Source organism: Patagioenas fasciata, chromosome 11 (assembly GCF_037038585.1).
Source record: "Patagioenas fasciata isolate bPatFas1 chromosome 11, bPatFas1.hap1, whole genome shotgun sequence".
Taxonomy (NCBI): domain Eukaryota; kingdom Metazoa; phylum Chordata; class Aves; order Columbiformes; family Columbidae; genus Patagioenas; species Patagioenas fasciata.
The window spans coordinates 21,404,497-21,426,137 of record NC_092530.1 but is presented as its reverse complement, the minus strand read 5'-3'; the positions used below and the strand labels follow the sequence as shown (position 1 = coordinate 21,426,137).

The 21,641-nt window shown below is 39.0% G+C and overlaps 1 protein-coding gene across 5 annotated transcripts in view; it reads right to left on the bottom strand.

Moving 5' to 3' along the window:
- LOC136106199 (integrator complex subunit 6-like) overlaps positions 1-21,641 on the bottom strand; it is a 37,877-nt gene that overhangs the window by 1,322 nt on the left and 14,914 nt on the right. For 2 of the 5 annotated variants that reach the window (XR_010652108.2, XM_065846384.2), the window contains exons 3-17: positions 19,113-19,262; positions 18,323-18,412; positions 17,837-18,020; positions 16,859-16,987; positions 15,286-15,449; positions 14,079-14,231; positions 12,390-12,522; positions 6,489-6,583; positions 5,638-5,748; positions 3,782-3,997; positions 3,172-3,295; positions 2,454-2,596; positions 1,863-2,094; positions 771-1,163; positions 103-196 (exon numbers count right to left, since the gene is read on the bottom strand). Coding sequence is in view for 4 of the 5 variants with exons in the window: in XM_065846384.2 (XP_065702456.1) it covers positions 103-196; positions 771-1,163; positions 1,863-2,094; positions 2,454-2,596; positions 3,172-3,295; positions 3,782-3,997; positions 5,638-5,748; positions 6,489-6,583; positions 12,390-12,522; positions 14,079-14,231; positions 15,286-15,449; positions 16,859-16,987; positions 17,837-18,020; positions 18,323-18,412; positions 19,113-19,262 (2,411 nt within the window). In the remaining variant the exon portion in view is untranslated. Of the gene's footprint in view, positions 1-102; positions 197-770; positions 1,164-1,862; positions 2,095-2,453; positions 2,597-3,171; positions 3,296-3,781; positions 3,998-5,637; positions 5,749-6,488; positions 6,584-12,113; positions 12,195-12,389; positions 12,523-14,078; positions 14,232-15,285; positions 15,450-16,858; positions 16,988-17,836; positions 18,021-18,322; positions 18,413-19,112; positions 19,263-21,641 lie in introns of those variants that run through there. The other 3 variants (XM_065846385.2, XM_065846386.2, XM_065846387.2) reach the window with 3 other exon arrangements.

Below are 21,641 nucleotides of genomic sequence, written 5' to 3'. Positions count from 1 at the left end.
AAAAAGGAAAACAGAAAATCCTAGTACTGGAAAATTTTGTGATTTACTATCATAATTCTAAAGTAACATTTATGACTCTGCATTACTTATAACTATACAAACCTTGCTGCTTCCTTGATAGCAAATTCAATGAAATACTTCTGAATTTCCATAGGTCCTTGCACCTCCTCAAGAAGAGAGAAAATTTTTTCATAATCTAAAAAAAGAGAAAAAACCCTATATATTAAAAGTAAGTCTTGCAAATGCATTTTGAATAAGACCTAACTGCCGAAAGAAAAAACGAAGTCCAGAGTTTCACATTTAATTAGCTTTATGCACAGAGAGGTGACGCAAATAATCTGAACTGATACTGTTGATGTATTCTGCAGGGAGCAGCGCAGCACAAGGCAAAGTCTATCTGGAGTCATTAGATCATTTGTAACACCTTCGTACAGCTACAAAGGCAAAACCTCTGAAAGGTGCCTTCACAGGGCACTTCTTATAGCAGTTAACCCATCTTCAGGGGCAAACAAGGACACTTGACACTCAGCTTCCTAAATACTGCTGTCTAAACTTCAACTCACCTGCCCAGCATGTAAAAACTTTCTTCCTTTTTTTTTGTCCCTCCATTGTTCATATGCAAGCCATCAGAAATTATTCAATTACTCAAAATCTAAAGTTGTACGTGTATTGAAAATAGCTCTTTATTTCAAGGAAAAATCTTCTCTCTAGCACTGTGTACAAGATACTAATAATAATTTAAAAAACCACAAAACACACACAAAACTTACTTCTTCCAGGTTTGCGAACCTCTTTCATCACCTTAATTTTGATATCAGCATTGTTTCCCTCCAACATCGTCGGTGTTATTTTAAATGAATTTGGCACAGATTCGGAAGTAGACTCCATCACTCGTTTTTGGTCATCTCCAGCCACGCCGTAATTTAGAGGCCCTCGAACAAGTGCATTGGTATCAGGTTTATGATCCAACCCATCTTCACTTAAACAATTGAATTCAACAGGTAGAGAGTCCAAGTCATTCGGTAACATTTCATCCTCTCCCAAAGCAGCTGGAACCGAAGGAGCCATTTGCACAGGCAAGCCATCAATTTGCTTTTCCAGTGACTGACCATCTTCTGCTTTCTTCTCTCCATTACCATCTTGGACAATACTGTTATTGATATCTACAAATTAAAAATATGTATCTTACTAGTGCCTAACTACAGTATCAAAAAGCCAAACAGAAATAGTTCCGTAACTTTCCTTGTTTGAAGTACTGTGTAGTGATACGACAGTGCTGAACCAATCTCCTTTGATGTGACCAAGGCAATACCTTGGACTGTTACCATCCTGCTTCACTATCATCAAGTCACCATTTTCTGTATTCCTATTGCAGTGTTATGACTTAAGTAAACTAATGTTTTCCTTCCTTCCCCCAATTCCAGCTACCAGAGTTTTCTTCTGACTCCATTTGCTACAATGGGCGTGTGAGAAAAATCAGTATTTGTGGGAAATGAAAACAGAACCATATTTTAACTTTCCTTCCCCACCACAGAATACACAAACGAGAACTAAAAGCTGATCTGAAATCCTTGCTACAGCCAAAACCATCCTGGTGAAAGGTTTCAGTATTTTTTTTTGAAGAAACAGTTCAAAATTATTTTTTATCCCAGACTTCATTAGCTACAGCAGCAGCCTGTTTATCTAGGCCAACAAAAGAAATTCAGTCCCACATAAAGCACATGTACATGGTGATAAACCCTTTTGAATCAACTCGCAAAGCACAGAGAGGCTTTTCTTTGGTGTGTTTTTGTTTTCTTGTTGTTTTACACAGATATCCCCACTTGTGACCACGCAGGTTGCTGTACTACAAGTTGTTATACCTTTATTTGCTGGGACGCCTTTGAGGTTCAGATACGATGGGGATCCAGAAGCGGATGGTGGCCCTTTCCCACCAACATGATTTGTCACGACCGGTGGTGACTGTGGCCGTCTCAACAGTGGTGACATGCTGCGCCTTCTCTTCAGTGACGCTGGAGTATTGAGCTCTCCAGGACGCTTAATCTTATTCTGAGGCCCAGCGACAAATTCATCTGCTTCATCTATCATCATACCCTGGAAAGAAAACACATTTAAAAAACAAAACAAAACATTACAAAATAGAAATTGTTTCATCAATTCATTGATGGAGCAAGTCCCTCTGTGTTAAAGTTCAGGTGGCCTCAAAAAACTTCACAGCTCTCAGAATAGAGATACCTAATGTACACTGCAAGCAGAGACAGACCAGTGCCACTCTGTACATCAGCAGGATTCTTTACGCGTTTCTCTTGGACCACGTGGAAGACAGCGCACCTTTCCACACGTGACAGCACAGGCCAGTAACATACGGCAGTTGTGGGAGCAAAACTGTACTCACAAATTATTTCAAGCCATGCTAAACATAAAGACACAGCAGACAGCATGGTTCCTCCTACCTTCTTATCCTGTTTAAACGGATTGCCAAATGTATGAAGTCTTTTTGGTTGATCTGGGTCAATCTCCCGAAGGGGTGAAGGCATCATTTTCAGGTATTCCTGATAATTTCCCATTTGAGCAACAGGAACACTATGAAGGCTGTCTGCAACAGAGCAAGAGATCTAATTTAGACTTCCTTAAAACTAAGGCAATACAAAGTTCGCACATTTCACTTGCAAGTCTTAGCATCTAAGAACTAGAAATCATTATTTCTTTTCACCACAGAGGAAGAGCTGAAGACCATGATTTTGGAAATAAGGCTGGCAAGAGCTGAGCTTAATTAGCAGAAGAAGAATGAAAAATAAGCAAGTTTAATCTCTATGCTAACAACTGTATCTTTACATCACCAGCACCTAACAAGGGTAAAATAAAATAAGCCCCCTCTCTGCTTTAAGCCAATATTGCTATGAAAACCATATCAACTGAAACTCAATGAATGGGAAAGGTGTCCCATGAAACTTATTTTTAAAATTCAAAGCAAGTCTGACATTTCGCACAACAGAAGGCAAAAATTTCCTTCTTTCCCCTTCAGAGTCAAGAAAATGACACTGACTGACTCAACAACTGATGCAATGGCCCCTTCTGCTCCCACATCTAGGACAGAAAATACTACTTCAGGGAATAACAAAAATAGCTGTACTCTCTCCAAACTGCTAATGAAGAACAGTGGCTCCTTACCTTCATCCTGCCCCAAGATAAACCTGTGTGTTTTCAGAAGATTGGTTCTCATTCTAGTTAGCTGGTCTAGAAGACTGCGACGAGGAATATCATATGCATTTCTGAATGCCTGTGGCTTCAAATCCTAGTTTTATAATAAAACAAATAACTTTCAGTTAACTCATCAGTTCTCATGCACAGAGAATTCCTTTCTGAACTGCAATAATTTTAACTATTAAAAGAAAATTATTCTGAAGTAATTTCCGAGCTCTGTAACTGGATACAGCAGACTCAGTGACTGTCTTTTCAACAAGACCTTATTCGGCATTAGTGCTTTCAGCTCCATTAAGACTAAGCATGTTAATTCCTGGACAAACACCACTAGCTGTCTTTTGCAGAGATTGTCACTTAAAACACAGTAATCTCTGTTTACTACCATAGGATTTTTAAACAGTGTCCCAAAATCAAATGCAAAAACTTGCATTTATTCTTCTTACTGTTCATGGATATGCTGCACTCTTCACAGTTCAGCGTGAAGGCACTTCCTTCTACACTAAGTCCATATAAAAGTTACCCGTTTAAAACAGATGAGAACGACTGCTTAATCATACAAGATCACTATGTTGTTTACCTTGTTCAAAAGTCCTATGTGGAAGCCAGCAAATTCTTTTACATTCATTTCCGCCAGTCTCAGTGGAGATTCCCCAGTGATCCCTTGCAGCAGTTGCTTAAAATCCCTACTGTGTACCAAGGAGAGGCCACTGGAGTGATTTTTCACTTTTATTCCAATTTCTTGTGGAACTTTCTTACCCACTGAACCTATTATCCGTTCCGACTCTATTTTTGTCTAAAATGGAATCACACCATGAGTTAAAGAATCAGCAGGCATTGCAGATTTCCAGTACAAAACACATAGTACATTAACAGAATAAAACCACAGATGTACTTCCCAACTACCTAACAAATGGGAGAACTACCTACCCAGGGATATATTTGATTACATAGATTAAATCTCAAGAAAGAAATCCTAAAGTGCTAGCATATGGAAAAAATATGTAGCCAGTGTATCTAAATTTATATGCCAGTAGGACATCTGTGAACAACCCTGATTTTGCTGCAGGTCTGTGACTCTTTTGTGTCCCTGAAAAATAATCTTTAAAGGGAAAAAATAAGAAATGGAAAGTGGGATGCCTTAGGTTACTGTAAAGTTGCATCTAAAACAACAGTATTATTTAGATACAGTAACACAATTTCAGATTTTATTTTTGAAGCAACCTACTAACTAAGGTTTGCAGTATATATTTGCAACAAGAAGTTGTGAGAGAAATTAGCTTCATCAGCAAGTTTCCAAAAACACATTACTTCTGTAATTAGCACAGATTTCTTCTCATAGCTACAGATAATTTCACTGTATTAAGCTTTAACTGTATTCAAAGTAAGATTTTCACACACTTGCAATACCTCTAAAAAAATCCCAACCAACCAACCCCCACATGACTGCAACCCGCTTCCCCCAGATCTCATCCTCTGCGGAGTTTGCTTCATTATCTGTGGGAAATTCTGAATTTAAGGACGGCAGGAACACAGCAGAACTCTGGAATTGCTCGTCCCTAATGCAGGAGCTTATAATGCATTCAACACATTTACCTCTTTTATGTGCCGAGAATGTCTGTGAAAACCACAGTAGCCATCTCAAGCCATTCTAAGTTCATATTGGAGATAAATAATATGAATTTGTATATCATTAAGCTACTGAAATACCACAGGAAGTTTTATGGCTAGATAGATGCTCGGTCATTCGGGGGCTTTTGGAATTTATTTTGTGCATTCTTTAAGGAAGAGGATTTTTTTCTTGGTAATTTTAAAGGCTGCGCTGCTTCCCCACTGACTTCCAGATATTGAACTACTGTTGTAAGAACCATCGTGCTACGGAGGCACGGCTTTCAGACAGTTACTCCAGAAACGGCAGTCTCGACAAAGAGAAAACGGTATCCAGGACTATTTCCCACCAGATCACTCTTAACACATGAAATGGATTTGACCTGAAGGATGCTCAGATAGCAAGCTTGGACTATGATTTTGTTCCCTGTGAACAAGAACATACACTTTTTTGGGGAACATACACATTGCCAAGGCACACATGGAAATAAACACGAGACTGAGAGCAAGCCTCTGCCTTCAGCTGGGAAGAACAACGGCAAGAGTAGCCATACATCCAATTAGTGACAAACTTTACAGTTTAAATGTCTAGTAGATACTTAAAATAGAGCTGAAGAGGTCTCCTTTGCACTCCCCTCCACTTACAGAAGGCACAATCTCTGGCTACAGAACCACTCTGGATTCATCCATATTTGCGGTGGAAATGCTCAATCTTCAATTACGCTGTACACCCATATGAACTCCCACAGGGATTAACTGCTTTGTAATGAGATTACCACAAACTAAATAGCAACGCACTTCTAATGGCAAAGGTTTTATCAATACTACCTGTTGGCTGAGTTTTTTAAGGTAAGAGATAACACTGTAACTAAGTCCACAATCTAAATTATCTGATATCAGATTTGGAGCTCCCATCATCCTTAGGGCTTTCTTTAATGGCTATAAGGAAAACAAAATACACAATAGTAAGAGAATAAGTCTTCAAAAAAAAAATTTATAAGATCAATTACAGGAAGCTAAGGCACATAGATTAGTGCTCTAGCTTTTTCACTTTTGGCCACTAAAATTCAAGTCTATTTAGATAACGTGTGACATGAGTTTGGCAGTCTAACTAGCTCGCAACAGACATTTTGCCACATTCCCACGACACCACACAGCGCAGTGCCGCTGGCAATTTCCACTCAAAGGCTCAGTACCAGAATAGCCGGGATGATGCAAGTCCATATTGAGGTGCATTGTCCAAGCTACATGTAAGAGGTGACATGGTGCCTCCCCCCGGCCTTTGTTTGGCCCAGCCAGTTCTCTTAGCATCAGCTTCCCAAGTTCTAGCACTTCACCCACATTAGTAAACAGACAAAGATGCATTTTCTTTATCAAGTTACAAATACAACGCCAATTTCAGTTTCTCTGAAGAATCTATAGTACTTTAGATCAAAGCTTATTTAATGAACAGAAAACACATTTAGTATCTTAATAAAGTTACTATTACTCAGTATTACTAGAAATTAACTTCTTAAAAATGCTTGGCCTGATCTACATACCTCTGCAAAGCAAAATGTTTGCTACCTAAAACATCATCATAATTAAGTAAACAAAATGTCCTAGGAAGAGGTATGATGCACAGGACTGGTCACACCAGCCATTATACCCAGCAGGATGGAATGAGAAAAGGAACATACCAGTAAGTAGTAGGGAGGCATTGTTTTTAAGTAGTTGTCAAAAGCCTGTCGCCACTTCAGATTTGGCTTAAGTTTGTGAACCTTAAACAAGTCATCTGCAACAATGAAAACAACAAAAGGAGGTTTCAATTATATAGTTCCAGATCATCAGCATTATCCAAAATTCACCGTGCCAAGTTTCCCCCCACTTTTCATCTCCCTCCACCCATCTCCCAGTGGGGCTTCCCCATAAAAACTGTGCTTAGCCTCAGGTTTGAAGGATTGTGAATCCCCAGTCCTAGCCACAGTGGACAATCCAGAACAAGTCCTCGTCAGAGACAAACTTAGAAGATACACCAGACAAATACCGCACGCAACTACTAACAGCATGGAAGGTGCAACAGGTCCACCTGGTAAGAGTTTCACCCCCCTCGCATCATCAGGGACTCCCTGTACCTGATCAAACCAACTACATTCATTCATTTTTATTTCCATTTTTTTGTTTAGGCTGTATGATGAATTCTGGTCTCCAATGAACACATTCTTGAGCACCAAAGGGAAAGAAAAAGAAATGAGAGCAGGGAACCCTTCTGGTCAGCTTTGCTGGACTGCGCTGACAACAGCCCTGGCTGCCTCCTGCCGCAGTAGCAAACTCTCGCACAGGCAGAGACAAGAGACAGTCATCAGCTACAAAAACTGCTGCTGTTTAAGAGAAGGGCAACCAGACAGATTATTTCCTTTGGATACTGTTTTAGAAATCCCTTGCTCGCACTACAGGTGTGCATACAGCCATTTAGGAGTCACCGAGTTGAAGCATTTGCCATGCATGCTATAAACTGTGGCAGTGATCTCTAAACATCAAAAATGAACACAATATCCTGCAATTTGTCATTTTAAATTATGAATTACCAGTTTAGATCAAGTTTCTCCTTAGTAAGGCTGTAGCATACTGGTAAAATGAGGCTAATAGAAGGATCTGCAGGACTGGGGGAAGGGATGTCCAAAAATTAACTGGAGAGAGCTGTAGGAGACAGAGATGCACAGAAGAGGGTGTGCGAAAGACAGATGCAGCAAGAAAGTTGTTTTCTCCAGATTGAGCTTTCAGGAATATGTATTTGGAGGAGAAAATTTAACTTGCGTGGTATTCTGCACAAATCGAACAGATGTTAAGATAGGGTTTTCCAAGTTCTCATAGCCAAATGACACTTAATTACAGGTATTTTCCAAACTAAATGAAATCTGTATCACACATAAAATCCACACTACAGATGCTAATTGTTCTCTTTTCTGGCCTGAAGGAAGTGGGGGGAAGTTTGAGAGGACAAGTTAGAGCTCCATTTAAAATCTCTATATACCACATGCTTAGCACTATTATCCAAAAGAACCCGTGATGATATCATGACATATGGCAAATATAAAATAACAACAGTTCTTATCTTATAGGTCTATCAGCTTTTTGCAGTAAAATGGAAGTTAAACTATATCCCTCTCTCAAAATTCAAAGCAAAAAAAAAACTGAAATGTAAAATGTTTGGTATTATGTATGTTCTAATACTTTAAAGAGCTGGTTATGAGTACAGCTTGAACCTTAAACCCCTTATCAGCACTTTATTACTGTCTCAGCTCTTGCACTGGGAAGGCTGCACCAGTTTATAACCCCTACGGTTGGACTGCACAACCACTCTTGAACGGCACAGACCTTCATAATGCTCAGCTAGTTATAATTCTTAATCCACAGCAGAGCCGTAGTCTGAGAATTCAAATGCAGAAGCACCTCCCTGATCTTTGTTATACAAGTAAGAATTTCTCAAATTGACGTAGATCTTCAAAGATTTGTCTATTTAAAATGAGAGCCTCCCCACAGCACAAACTCGCTGCAGGAACTCGACCCTCTAAAAGGTAGACGGTCATGGTGGTACAGGCACAAGTTTCAGAGCAAACATCAGTGTCACCATCTTACCTGCCTGTCGCAAGAGTTTTGAGACACATGGTCAGCAGATTGCAACACAGGCACTTGAAATGTATTTTCTCCATTGTGCCATGGGCTGCACATCACCAATCACTGACGTAAATAAGCAACCAGACAGTAATCCAGTTAACTATGTCTTTCACAGATTAAGTCCCAAACTTTTGGAGATTTAGTTTTAATTTAATCTATTCATTTTCAGATACCACTCTCTGTACAATCAATTTAATGCAGAATTCTTTTTGATTCTAAACTCGGAGGAAGCTAAAAGCACTGGATAATTTGGAACACTCTAGGAAAGGGCCACAAGCTGCAACAATTCAAGAGATCAGGTAAAACTACAGACAGACCAGTTAATTTAAAACCGTGTTGCAAAGTCTTTATCCACTTCAGGTTAACATACACAACAACCAAATTGCGACAAACAGGATACCAACACACATCTTTAGCAGCCAGTACCACGTATGGGGGCTTGATGCACTTTCAAGCTTGATGAACAGTATATGAACAACAAAAAAAAAAATAGCATGAGAGAGAGAATGGTCAGCAGGTAATTTTAGTAGTTAATCTGGAGCCTAATTAGACAAACCACTCATGCAACAACAGTCTAGTTGTGATAACTTGCACCATGTAACCCAAAGTAAAAACTTAAACTTTTTAAATCACCACTCACAGTAAATTCCACCTGAGTAAGTACACCACCATTCCCTGCTGACTCCTGTAATTCTCCAAGCTTTCTAATTCCTCTGCACTAATAGAGACAGCCCTTTGTTGTAAGCAGTTGAGACTCAGGATCTTACATTCATGGAAAGCAGCATCCTTCCCTGCAAACAACCAACCTCGCCAAAAATACAGCACTACAACGCAAAATAGCATCCACCATTAAAAAAAGGTATTGTGATGTTTTTCTGCTGATGCAAAATGTCTGGCTCTGCCTCCCAGTGCCACAGCTTGCTATGTCCACATCTGTAAGAAAGGCAGCTTTTGGTTTCCAATATATAAAATCATTACTTTCAGGTTCTCTCAAGGAGCCTGTAAAAGCAAAGGAAACTGTCCATGCTGCAGTCCTTCACAGGTAGATGTTTTCTAAATGCTCATCCTTCTGCATATTTAGACACACAGAGAAAGGCTATTAAATGAATAATCACTCACTCCTACTGCGCAGCAGTGCCTGCTCTCCCACTAATGCAGATCTCCTCGGGTCAGCCAAAGAAACATCCTGGGCAAGGCCGGAGCATTCAGTACACCTCACCTTTGCTAAGCTCTCGCTCTGATCCCTCATCTGACTTCTACTTTATGAACCTGGCTGTACAATTGTTTCTAGATAGAAGAATGTCTGAAGCACAATAGCTTTGCTAGCATCAGATAAAGCCAACAATCCTTCAAGAGGAAATTTCTATAATCCATGGGCCAAACATATTCAGCACCCAAGTCTGTCAGTATCTGTGCAGTTCCGTCTCCAGAAGCTTGCCTCCCATTGACCGAAAGGACAAGAGCTGCAGAGCACCAGCCCCAGCTGGTCCTGACGCCTCCCCAGCCTTTCCTGAGAGAGCAATAGGGAGCTGCTCAGCTGCAGCAGCACATCACACATGGTCTGTCTCATCTCTACAAAACATCTAGAAATCACAATTTTTGTCAGACAACCAGTTTACCATAGCACATGGGTCAGGTTAACACACGGACTGTGCGGTTTCACTGTTTTATGAAGTCTCAGCAACCGGCTCCTTTCTCTACAAAGCTGCACATTCTAAAAGCAGACCCATTATGTTATAAGCTAGAAGAGGCTACAGCATTGCCAAATCCATTACTGCAGAAACTGAGATATAAATCACTAGATCTACAGGATGTGGTACAATTTACCTTCTCCAGTCACAGACCCTTACAACTTCTTTCAGTTTGCTCTGCAAGCTTCCTCATGCATGCCTCTCTCACCTGTCTCTTACATTATTTTCCAGTCACAGAATTAAAACTTCCCTTGCTCAAAAATGCAGAAAGAACACAAAAATGCATGAAAAAATTTCTTAACCATCTCGCTATCTGTTTACAAAGCTGAACACACATAAGCCACTTGATAAGCCATTACACGTAATACAGTTGTAAAGTGGCTTTGGATTTGTCTCCAAGAGTCACTAGAAGGAAGGGAGAGAGACTATCTGCAGTACTACCCCAAAACAAGTCCTGTCCTCCAATACAATGTTCTACCATAGGGCAGCAGCCACTAGAACCTCACTGATGCACCAGTATGGGTAGCAGTGGCTGAACAGAGCAGACTTCTGGGTTTGGGAGTTCTCACATCCTTTATAATCCGGGTGAGAGTAATGAAAGATTGGTTTTACACAGGCAAATCACAGTCCTCTGCTGAACCATCAGTAGCCACGGTTGGTATGCACTAAGACAGACATGAGGAAGGGTTAAAAACAGAAACAACCCCTACCTACCACAGAGACTGACACGGACTCAGTATTTTTTTAAAACATCTACAAACGCTGCTTATCATCATAGTCATTTTCTGTACTACCGCTTAGCAGAAAAGGGGCCAGATCTGCTTTCCTGTTTTATGTATATTCCACAAAACTTAATTCCACCATGCCTTAAAGACTGAGGATAAACAAAGTCCTGGAACAAGATTTGAACATAACCCTTCGTGTATGTGTATTAACAATATGGAATTTGTGTTCTAGAGAAAACATCCGCTTTACAGCTCAGGCAACATGGAAGCTCTGCATTTTCCTTTAAAGAGCCTTCAGAAATTGAAGATGTGGCATACCAGGTGAGTAAACTGCAGAACAGAGCTACATAGACCGAAAAATGCCTTTCTCAAAAGAGTAGGAAGAGCTTTATGCCCCTGCAAAAAAAAGGTAGGGGGAAGACAAGAGCTGCCAGGGAAGACACAGCAGAACTGCAGATGTCAACATCAAAATGAAGAGGGCAATCAATTTAGTGTCAGTGATGGCTTTTTCAGCTAGTGGACCTGCTGCAGTAATTCAGTACACACAAACTCACAGAAACTCTAAATTAGTCTAGTAGTATCCTATTGCACACTTTAGGACAATTATTAGGCTACATGGATGACTATATGACATTCAAATTATCAGCAAGCCCAAATTTCTTCTTTATTTTATAACCAGGATCATGGAAAAGCATTCCTGAACTGCGGTTTTTTTCTAGAAATTAACATAAAAATCCTGTGTAAGACAGTAGGAGTCAATGTTAATTCTCTTGATCTTCACTGTTATTCTCTATCACTAAACACACCCACAAAAACCAAAACCGAAAAAGGCTTACAGCATCTACAACTGAAAGGGTTCATAGCACCCCAGGAAACTCTTCTCTCTGCCATTACCTTTACATCAGAACCCCAACAGCCACTATTGTTATGGCAGCTATTGACACAGCACCTTTTCACACCATCTTTCCTGTAGCAAGTAATTTCATTGTGAGAGTGAAAAAAATAAACACAACCAAACACTGGTCCTTTGGGCAGGGAAGAGATGTAGACTGTTTCACCACTCAGTTCCTTCTTACTGCTCTAAACTGCGTCAGGGAATTCCCTCTTCCCAACACCCATGACAAACACTGCATCTGATCTTCCAGTAAAAAATTAGCTGCTACAAGAGCAACTGCAAAACCTGGATACACCACACCCTAAATGAGGGAAAAGAATGGAGGTTGAAGCTTACTCCAGGTTAAGGAAGAGGCTACGTGTCTAGGAGGTGAACAGCATCAAACATGCACTGGAAGCAGGTAGCTCTCCTCCTCTGCTGGAGAGAAAAAAAGGGAGAGGGGGTATGAAAATCCTCTCCTCCCAAATTATGTTAAAGAGTTTGCAACATTCTCTACTCTCTGATCTCCATTATTTTATAATGTCTCAAACTAAGGCAGAACACCAACCATTATTGCTTTTCTTTTACTCTGAAGTAGCTGCATTGGCCATCCAACGTAAATGCGTTACCTACCTAACAACGGAAGTAAAACAGGATAGTTGTAAGGCATCACAAAGAGGTTTACACAGGTTAAAGTAGTGCTTGCTTTTAAATACCCAAACGGATGGCCAAGTTCGCTGTATTTTCCACTGCTACTCACAAATACCTGATAAAGAATAAGAGATATCACTGTGTTAGAAGAATATGAAGAATATTAAGCATGGGGCATTTCAAAATTAAAATCACTCTGAACGCAAGAGCATTAAGACAGCAAGTTACAAGAAGAGCCGAGTTTGGGGGTGTACGCATCAGGACGAACACACACTTACATTCCCCAGTCACAAAACTCTGACATGCATTTAACGCATCCCTCAGTGTGCACACGCTCTTCACAGTATAATCCTTAGTTGTTTATTGAAACTCCTTTGAAGAGATGCTCTGAAGTTTTTTGAAATAGTTTAAAATAGGATAGGGGATATTTGTTGAAGGTATGCTAAAAAACAATCTATTTGAAGTTAGTCTTCTGACTCACGAAATACCATGACTAAAATGTACAACACTGGTAAAAGAAAACTGAAGCTTTTTAAGCAGAAAAATTAAGCAAAACAAACAAATATTCAAGAAACGTCTTTTAATTATGCCAAGCACCAACATTCTTAGCATTGACTCTTTTTTTTAAAGTATACATATGGGGGTATTAACTTTGAAAAGCAATCCACGCAAACAATTATTTCAACAGGATAAAGATGGCACATATTCTTAGTGAGACAGTCAAAATAACCTATACCTAACCAATCAGTTTTTCTAAAAAAAAGTAAACCTTGCAGTAAAAAGGAAATAGAGCATAAGGAACAGGGTTTGCTACACAGTTTCTATGACAATGAGCCTATTTCTCTAGTTTGTTTCTCATATATAGCTGGAAGAAAAGCAATTTTGGAAAAACAGCAGAGTAATTTAATAACTTAGGTGGCAAATAACGTACCTATGACTGCTTAAAAGGACATTTTTGAAATTAGCTTATTAAAGTAACTTCAATTTTTATGCTGAATATGTTTGTTGTATTTTCAGTTAAGTTGTAATATTTATTAGGGGAATGAAACAGACACCTCCACACTCATCTTTACAGCTAAAGTATCATATTAAGCAGACTGCTGGCATACATATTAAGTTATTCTTTACAAGAACACCATTGAGAAGGGAATTACAAGCCTTATTTTACAGAGGATACAAAAACAAGTCACTTATCCAAAAATCACAAAAGGAGTGTGTGAAAAAGGATTTCAGCAACAGAACTTGGACCTCTTCAAGGCCAGTCTAGTCAACAAGATCTACAGCTGCCATCCAATTCCCATCAGCAGCTTCAGCCATCTAGTGGAAATTATTTGCAGCTGTTGATTAGGTAAAATGATGGAAACTAGTGCTAGGCTTTCCCTGTAAGCAAATGGAAGCCTACAAAGAATTTCAATTTAGCCAAGAAAGAAACCAGCGGGACACATTTCTTAGCAAAATGAGATGGACCTAGAAACAGAATTAAATGAGCCTGTAGAGGGATCACTAATTGACTCGTGATAATTCTGCTAGAAAGGAGGTAACTGAAACCTTGATACGTTTCTCCTCATCAACTGCAGAGTCTGCAACCAGACCCCAATTCTCCAGGCTTACCAAGACTGAAGTACCTTAGGATCACCATTACATTTCTAGAATCAAATAAAGGGCAAATACCTGCCAGCAGGTATGGGGAGACTTTCGTTCCAAGATGTACTGTGTTAAGGGTGAAGGCTCAAGCTCATACTTGTCAAATGGAAGCTTGTCTATCACCATTGGCTCACAATCGACACAGGAGAACCTCACAACAGGGTGAGCTGTGCGCGGAGGCTAAAAGGAAGGGGGAAAAGAGTATCAGTGGTCTAGTATTCACGGTAAGCAAATTAATTCTATTAAGAAGACTCATAAGTAGATATTTTACCATTCCACAGACTTAAACTCAAGTTCCCACAATTTACTTTAAAAGAGAAAAGATACAAGCTCACACAATATAGATTAACTAAATATTTAACTTAAAAAAGGCCACACACTGATACACACATTCTTACCACCAAGAGAAAAACATTGTTAACATTCAACTATTTCTATTCATATTTAAAAGCCTCTATATGTCAAGCTATAATAACACAAATAAGTTTAAAGAAAACTTCAACTCGGCTTTCCAGCTTGATGTTCACAGGACTAGAGATGTGAAACCGCGCTCACTTCACAAAGGGTATCACAAGATATTCCCTGCAAGTCTGATTTTTTCTACCCCCGTCTTGAATTGGGGGTTTGGGGAATGGCCGGACTGTACCTTGAGGACTTAGAAAGTATAGAAACAGAATGTTCCTAACAAAAGAGATGGTTAGAACGGCCCAGTATGGCACACCAAATGTATGATCATTTCAGTAAGAAAAGGAGAAATTAATGCTGTTTGCTCCTAATTTTCTGGATGGGGTAGCTCGTGTTTCAGTTTTAATTCTTCCTGCTAGTGAAGGAAGAGTCCATACATGAACTAACACTTCGCAGAGAAAACATGGTTGATCTATCAAAACCAAATGCTCTTTTCCCATGTAAATGCATTTTATAAATCTTTGATTAAAATTTAATTAGCTCACTATGATTTGTGGTGTGTCAAGTAATTTATAGTTAAATTTTATGATCTTTTAAAAACCATTTACCAAATTAATTATATGGAAATAAACCTTCCGGATGCAAAAAACATCACAGCATACAGTATCTACATTAGATTATACCATTCTGTGTTTAAAAACAGCTTTAATTACCCTTTTAAATCAACGTCAGATCCCATCAATAAACAAGGTAAAAAACTATAGTAGCATTCATTTTTAGTCTGTTTAATTAGGTGTAGAATCCTTTTTTCAGTTCTTATTTTACTTACCAGTGTTGGTGAATTCTGATCAGGCCAAAAAGATTCTGGGATTGGCCAATGCCCAACAGGAACACCCGTTTTAGGGTTAGGCCGGACATAAATGAGTTTATGACAACTATGCCACGGCTGAGAAGCAAATGAATTGATGGGCCTGGATGAATCAACAAGTCCATCTAAAATTTAAACAAAGCAAAATTAAAGAAAGAAAATAAAAAGCTACATGCATGCATTTTTCTCCTAGAAAAATTTATGTACTAGCAACCAATACAATGTTTCATTACAATTGTTTCCAAGATGTACAGATCTTTACATCAGTGGTTGATAAAACCTATATATTAAAATGTAGAACAGCATCATCTGACAAATAATAACACTTTCCATTTTCCTACATCTCCCCTTCTGCTCCTGTGGCACAGCCATTAGGTAATTCATCCACCAAGGAATACTCACATACTATGGAAAACATCTGCTTAAGCTTAGTACTTTGACATAGAACTGATAGGTGACAGCAAGCCTAATATTTTCAGTTCCGCTGCACCTGTAAAGACTGATAATTTGCACTTCCAGTCTTTATAAAATAAAATTAAAAACCAAACCAACCAACCACACAAATTTCACTCATCTTTCTGCCACACAGGAAAACATTTGGGCCAAGAGACACAGGAATTTGCTGAGGTGCTGTCCTGTGCAACATTATAGCAATGCCTTCCAATAAAATTACATTTCAATAAGCAAAAGGAGAAGAAAATACAGACAGCAAGAAAAAGGTGGTTCAAAAATGAAAGGAGGAATGAAGCTGGCTGTGCTGGGCTGCTCAGGGGAGCCTAAAAGCTATTATGTTTCTGACATTCCAAGAACATCCTCATTTCCTAAATATGAACTGGTCAGCTCTCTCTCCTTCCTTTCAGCCACGAATTTCTGCAAATGTGAAAAACTGCTCCACATTAAGAGTGCATCCTCCCCTTTCCTGTTATGTACTTTACTTACAGCTAGCAAAACGATTCCTTGTTCTTTGCACACAATTTTTCACTTACACCTGAGAACATCCAACTGAAACTTCCTGTGCTGTCATCATTAGCAGAATGAAAATGTACAGAAGATTAAGCATTGGGATTAGAGAGGCTGAAGTGTTTAAATACACTAGTCCTGGATTTAATTATTTTAAACCCACATTTTGACAACACTAATTCAAACTTCACTACTTCCTGCAAACATCCACTTCCCTCAGCACCCCGAAAAAGGCAGAGCTAGCAAGCGGGTAGATCATCCATATAAATATGTGCAAACTACCGCTTCTAAAAATACAACAAAGACTAATCATAAACGTAAAACTACTCAAAAGCTATGAACAGCACACCCATTATGATTTGGGGCATTTAAAGGGATATCAGAGCACCATCACTGAAGCATATAAGCTTCACCACTTAATTGCTTTTTTAGAATATATTAGGCACTCAATACATTCTGTACACTACAGTGAAAAGCTGGCAGGAAGGACACCAAAGACATTTAAGGACATGTGCATGCATACAAAACATTATTTCTTGAATACTGGGGAGGAAAAACACAACAGTTACTGTACCTTCTCCAATAGGAGCTGGATCTGGTCCTGACTTTTCAAAGTTAATAACAACTCCACTTTGGACTTTTTGAACTAGAGATTCTAAACATTGATTCAACATTCTTTGTGTCCGAACGCAGTAAGAACGACCTATTCAAGACATAAATTGCACAGGGAAAATATGAGAGCAAGTTTGGAGTAATCTTAATGATCAAAGGTGTTTTATTACTTAAGTCACACTGCCAAAGCTTTCAGTCTTATTCAAAACACCACCATACTTTGTACAAGTTTATGTAAACATACTTCTCAAATGCAATACAACCAAAAAAACAAAACCTCACAAAAACAAACAAAAACCCACAAAAAAAAACCAAAACAAAACACCACACCAACCTGCTGAGCTTTTATTCATTAGTAAAAAAGGCCATTAAGGCTAAATCGGGCTGGTCCAAGTTCATAAAGGCCCTTGAGAATGCCTGATTTCACCAAGACAATGTAATTTATCTGCTTTTGTCTACCCAAACCTTACTAACTCCTGTACACACCGGAACCTCCCTCTCCCACACAACATCTTCTTTGAGCATTAAAAAAAATTCTGATCAACATCCCACAGGACAGGCTTCAGAATTAGTTCTTCTACGATTCAATGTAGCTTGTTTGTCCTCCAGCAGAATTAACTACTCAATAATACCTGTCCTACTCAATTCAACATTTAAATTTAAAAAAAAATCTCATGACTGAGCAAAGCCAACCTCTGGAAGGACATTTTCCAATCCATCTTACTGGTGTATTAAGAAAATGCTCTCACACCTTCAAGATGTGAAATAGGAATGTTGTTTTGTTCTGAAGTTTTCCTGTGCTACTGGAAACTAAGCACAAAAAGCACCACACACGTTCACAGACACACCAATTCAGATGGGGAAAAAAAGCAAGAGGTGAAGCTGAATCAAAAGGAAAAGAAATATTTTATATGTGAACCAATCAGTAACATGCAGTTACCTCCTGTAACTTCACACATCTGTGTGATGGCGGATTCATCGGTGGGCACACTCCCCAGCTGCTCCGGTTCAGCAGCTGCAGCTCCTGGCAAACGCAGCACCAGAGCGAACAGCCTTTGATCCCAACGAAACGGTTCTTTGGTTAGTTCACTTCCAGGCAAAGGAGAATTCAAAGGAAGATGAAGCTAGTCAAAAAAGATTGAAGAACATCCTCAAGTATTTGACAAACCGTCTAAAAACATAATATCCAAACTCATTCGTAACTCTGCAAAGGACTCCATTTCTCTCCTATCCCCTAATTTATAGTCTGAAACCCCATATATAGGCTATGAATTTAGGGGCTGGGCAATGACAGTATAGTTAGTTTCTGTTCTCTATAAAACAGGTTAATGAAGCAGAAGTACTATTAGCGGGAAAAAAACATCTTTATTTCAGCATAGCGTCAACTTGCAAGATCATAACTTGAAAGAATTTATTGCAAGTTTACCTCCTCTTGAACTCCAGCGGTATTTGTCAGTTTGTTTCCGTCTGTGATAGTAATCAAAATAGATGGCTCCAAAAAGAATGGATTCCTTCCCTAGAAACAAAAGCACAGGAACGCCAAGAGTAACCTTAATGCTCAGTTAAAGACTTATATTTTTGTCATTATAAAATAAACAACAAGATGAGCAATCTTTCAAAATAATCCTGTAATTTTCTTTCAATAGCTGTGGAGCCATACAGAACCACACAAAGTATGCTACTCTGGGCATTCACACACACCCTAAAGACATTTTTAGAATTATTAGTCTTTTTTCCTCCAGTAGGTGTGAAACCACTCTAGCCCACAAAAGCAGTACATAAATTGGTAATAATATCATGGCAACAGCGGGGCAAGAAACAGAGTACTTTTAACTGGGCCCTTCAAATGTGGGAGAGGGGAAGTCAGGATGTTCAATACAGACACCACACAACTGCAAAGCAGATTCACTGCCATCCATCATACATACTCCCATACAGCAACTGTGTGTCTATGGTCAGGGTTGTTTATAGGACTGCCTTCTTTGTAGCTCAATAAGGGAAAAAAGTGCTAGTATATTCCAGGGTATGTCCAGTACACATAGTAAGAAAGACCAAAAAAACCAATTCAGTTTGACTTTTAACACACAGCTACCCAACATTTGAAAAAAAACAGGAAAAAGTAAAACACAAAACCAACCTCGAACCACCAAAATCCCTCCCTATAGTTTCAAAAGACACAGAAAAATAAGACAGAAAACTATAAACAGATTCGTTACCTGTCCATAGTTGTCTATTCCAGACACTAATCTATTGAGATTTAACAAGTCAAACGATGACCTAAGTGCCTGACCAAGGGTTGTTAGTCCTGAAGCCTGAAGATTTTTCAGTTCATTCATAAACGTTGCATGGTTTTCCTTCCATCCAGCCTGTTACATAAAACAAAAAAAGCTTATTAGTTATTTTAGCAACAAACTGCAATCAACTGTTGTCACTGATCTCTTCTCACCAAAAATTATATTATATTCCTGATCAGATACACTGCATCACATACATGCTACACACACCTAATCCATGTATGCACAACTTGATGTGAAACACACAGTTAAGTCCACAAGAGGAGACTCACAAAACACACTGTCTAGCATGTGAAAAAAAAAAATTGCAAATACCCATCTCTTACCATAAAAACTGCTGTAGTTGTGATGCATTTAATAGAAGTATTTGGATTTAGCATGTGCATATTAGACAAAACTGTCAAATCTGGGAATCAGAAATGCAGCTGCCAAAGTAACAGCAATAATAAAATCAAGATACAAGCAGCATAACAGTGCTGCTTCTTCTGACCTATACCCATTCTCCTATCATCCTTGCCTCCATAAACTGAGGTTGGAGTGAAAGAATGGATGCACTTGCAACGTGTACTAACACAGGAGTTAAAAACCTAACAGCAACAGTTAAAAAGAAGAAAAATAAAGATGTAATAGTAAGTGTGACTACCATCTTTGCTCCCTGGTCATAACCTCCCCTTCCCACAACTGCCCCAAGCAGGAAGCATGCAAGCATATCAATTTAGTAGGGAAAAAAAATACCATTATCAGCTGTATTTAACAGTACATGACTCTTGCTCAACTTTTCCACTTTTCTTGTACCTCCTCCCAGCCCAGCACCCCCAAACTCAGTTCATGCCATTTATTAAACTACCAAGCACCCTCTGTCACTGCTGCTTTACAAACCCCTCCTTGGTATTTCATGCCAGCCCTCTAGCTACATTCTTCTGTCCTTTACTACCCAACATACAGCTCTCCATGGAGCAGCTGCAAACATCCCACAGAACACAGAACCAAATCACTATTCAGAGTGTCTCAGTATCACCGCTTGAAATCTTGGAGGCGTTGGAAAAAATGAGACTGTATCTCTGCTGAGTTCTCAGGCCTAAGTAAAGAGGGCTTCCTTTCCCAATGACGAATTATCGTACAAAGATACAACAAAACCACTTTTTGGTGAAGCTTAGCTCCCTGAACCAGTTCTTCAAGCTTTAGAGAAGTACATGGGAGACAAACAGCCTGTAATCTAGCAAAGAAAGAACACTTTCAGCCGGACTGGCCCGGCTTTATCATCAAATGGCACTTAAAGCTCAAAGGAACAGTCCAGTTGGATCAGCTGGGTAATTCTCAATAAAACCCCAACAACACCCACTCCGAACCACGGCTTAAGAAAATACAACAAAATACAGCATCTCATCGACTGAGCCACAGTAATTCCTCACACATGCTCGCAGCCCAAGGCAGGAATAAAGTGCAATCATGGGGTCACTGCTTTGGAGGAAGAGCGACTTAGTTAATGATCTTTTTTTCTGAGTAAGAGAACACCAAATCCCAACAAGATGATTTGTGTTATCCTAAAAAAAGTTTGTCTTAAAACAATTTAAGTGAACAATTACAAAAATCTTTTAACATGAATTCTATGAAACCTCAGATGTAGGTGAAACCGCTTCATTTTGCCTGGTAAAAACACCAATCAAACCAAGTCCAGGCTGTAGTTGATAAAGTGTTTTCCAAAGACTGCTCTTTGAGTTACTTTGTTGCAAAAGCACATGTGGGAATAAAACATTTACAAAGGAAACACTATTCCCAGATTACAACTCTTGACTTGAGCTCTAATGAATTTCAGAGTATTTCTTTGTAAAATAAACAGTAACATTCTTCACCAATATCTGGAGATGCTATTTTCCCATTCTGAAAATGTCTGCTCAGCTTCCAACTTCTACTGTGTTTGATGTAGCTGTAACGTGGTCAACTGCCTACAAAATACACAATATGAAATACAAATACAAAATATACAAAATGCCTTTTTTCCCCAGGCATAAAGTAATCTGCAGGTACAAGGAGCAGCTGATCACCACTGGTTTGCCTTCTAAGAAAATTCTTTCATCTTACAGCCTCTCACAGGATCTTTTAAATAGGAAGAGTAATACCAAAGAACTTCTCATTAAGAGAACAAGGGCAGCAAATGCAAGATTTCCTAATACCATATCCAATTTTAAATAAACATCTGATTAGTTAATGTACTACATTCTCTACCTTATGTACCTCAAAACAAGCTTCTTGAATCAAAGCCACCAGAATTAATGACAAGGTCTACTTCTGTAAAATGTTTTTTCCAGAATAACTCAAGCCAATGTATATAATCAAAAATGTATTTCAGGGACTCAAGCCCCAAAGAAATCTGCATATTCTCCTCTCCATATACACAGCAAGATCATTCTTAGAGCAAAATAAAGGAGTCAAGTACAAAACACACAGCAT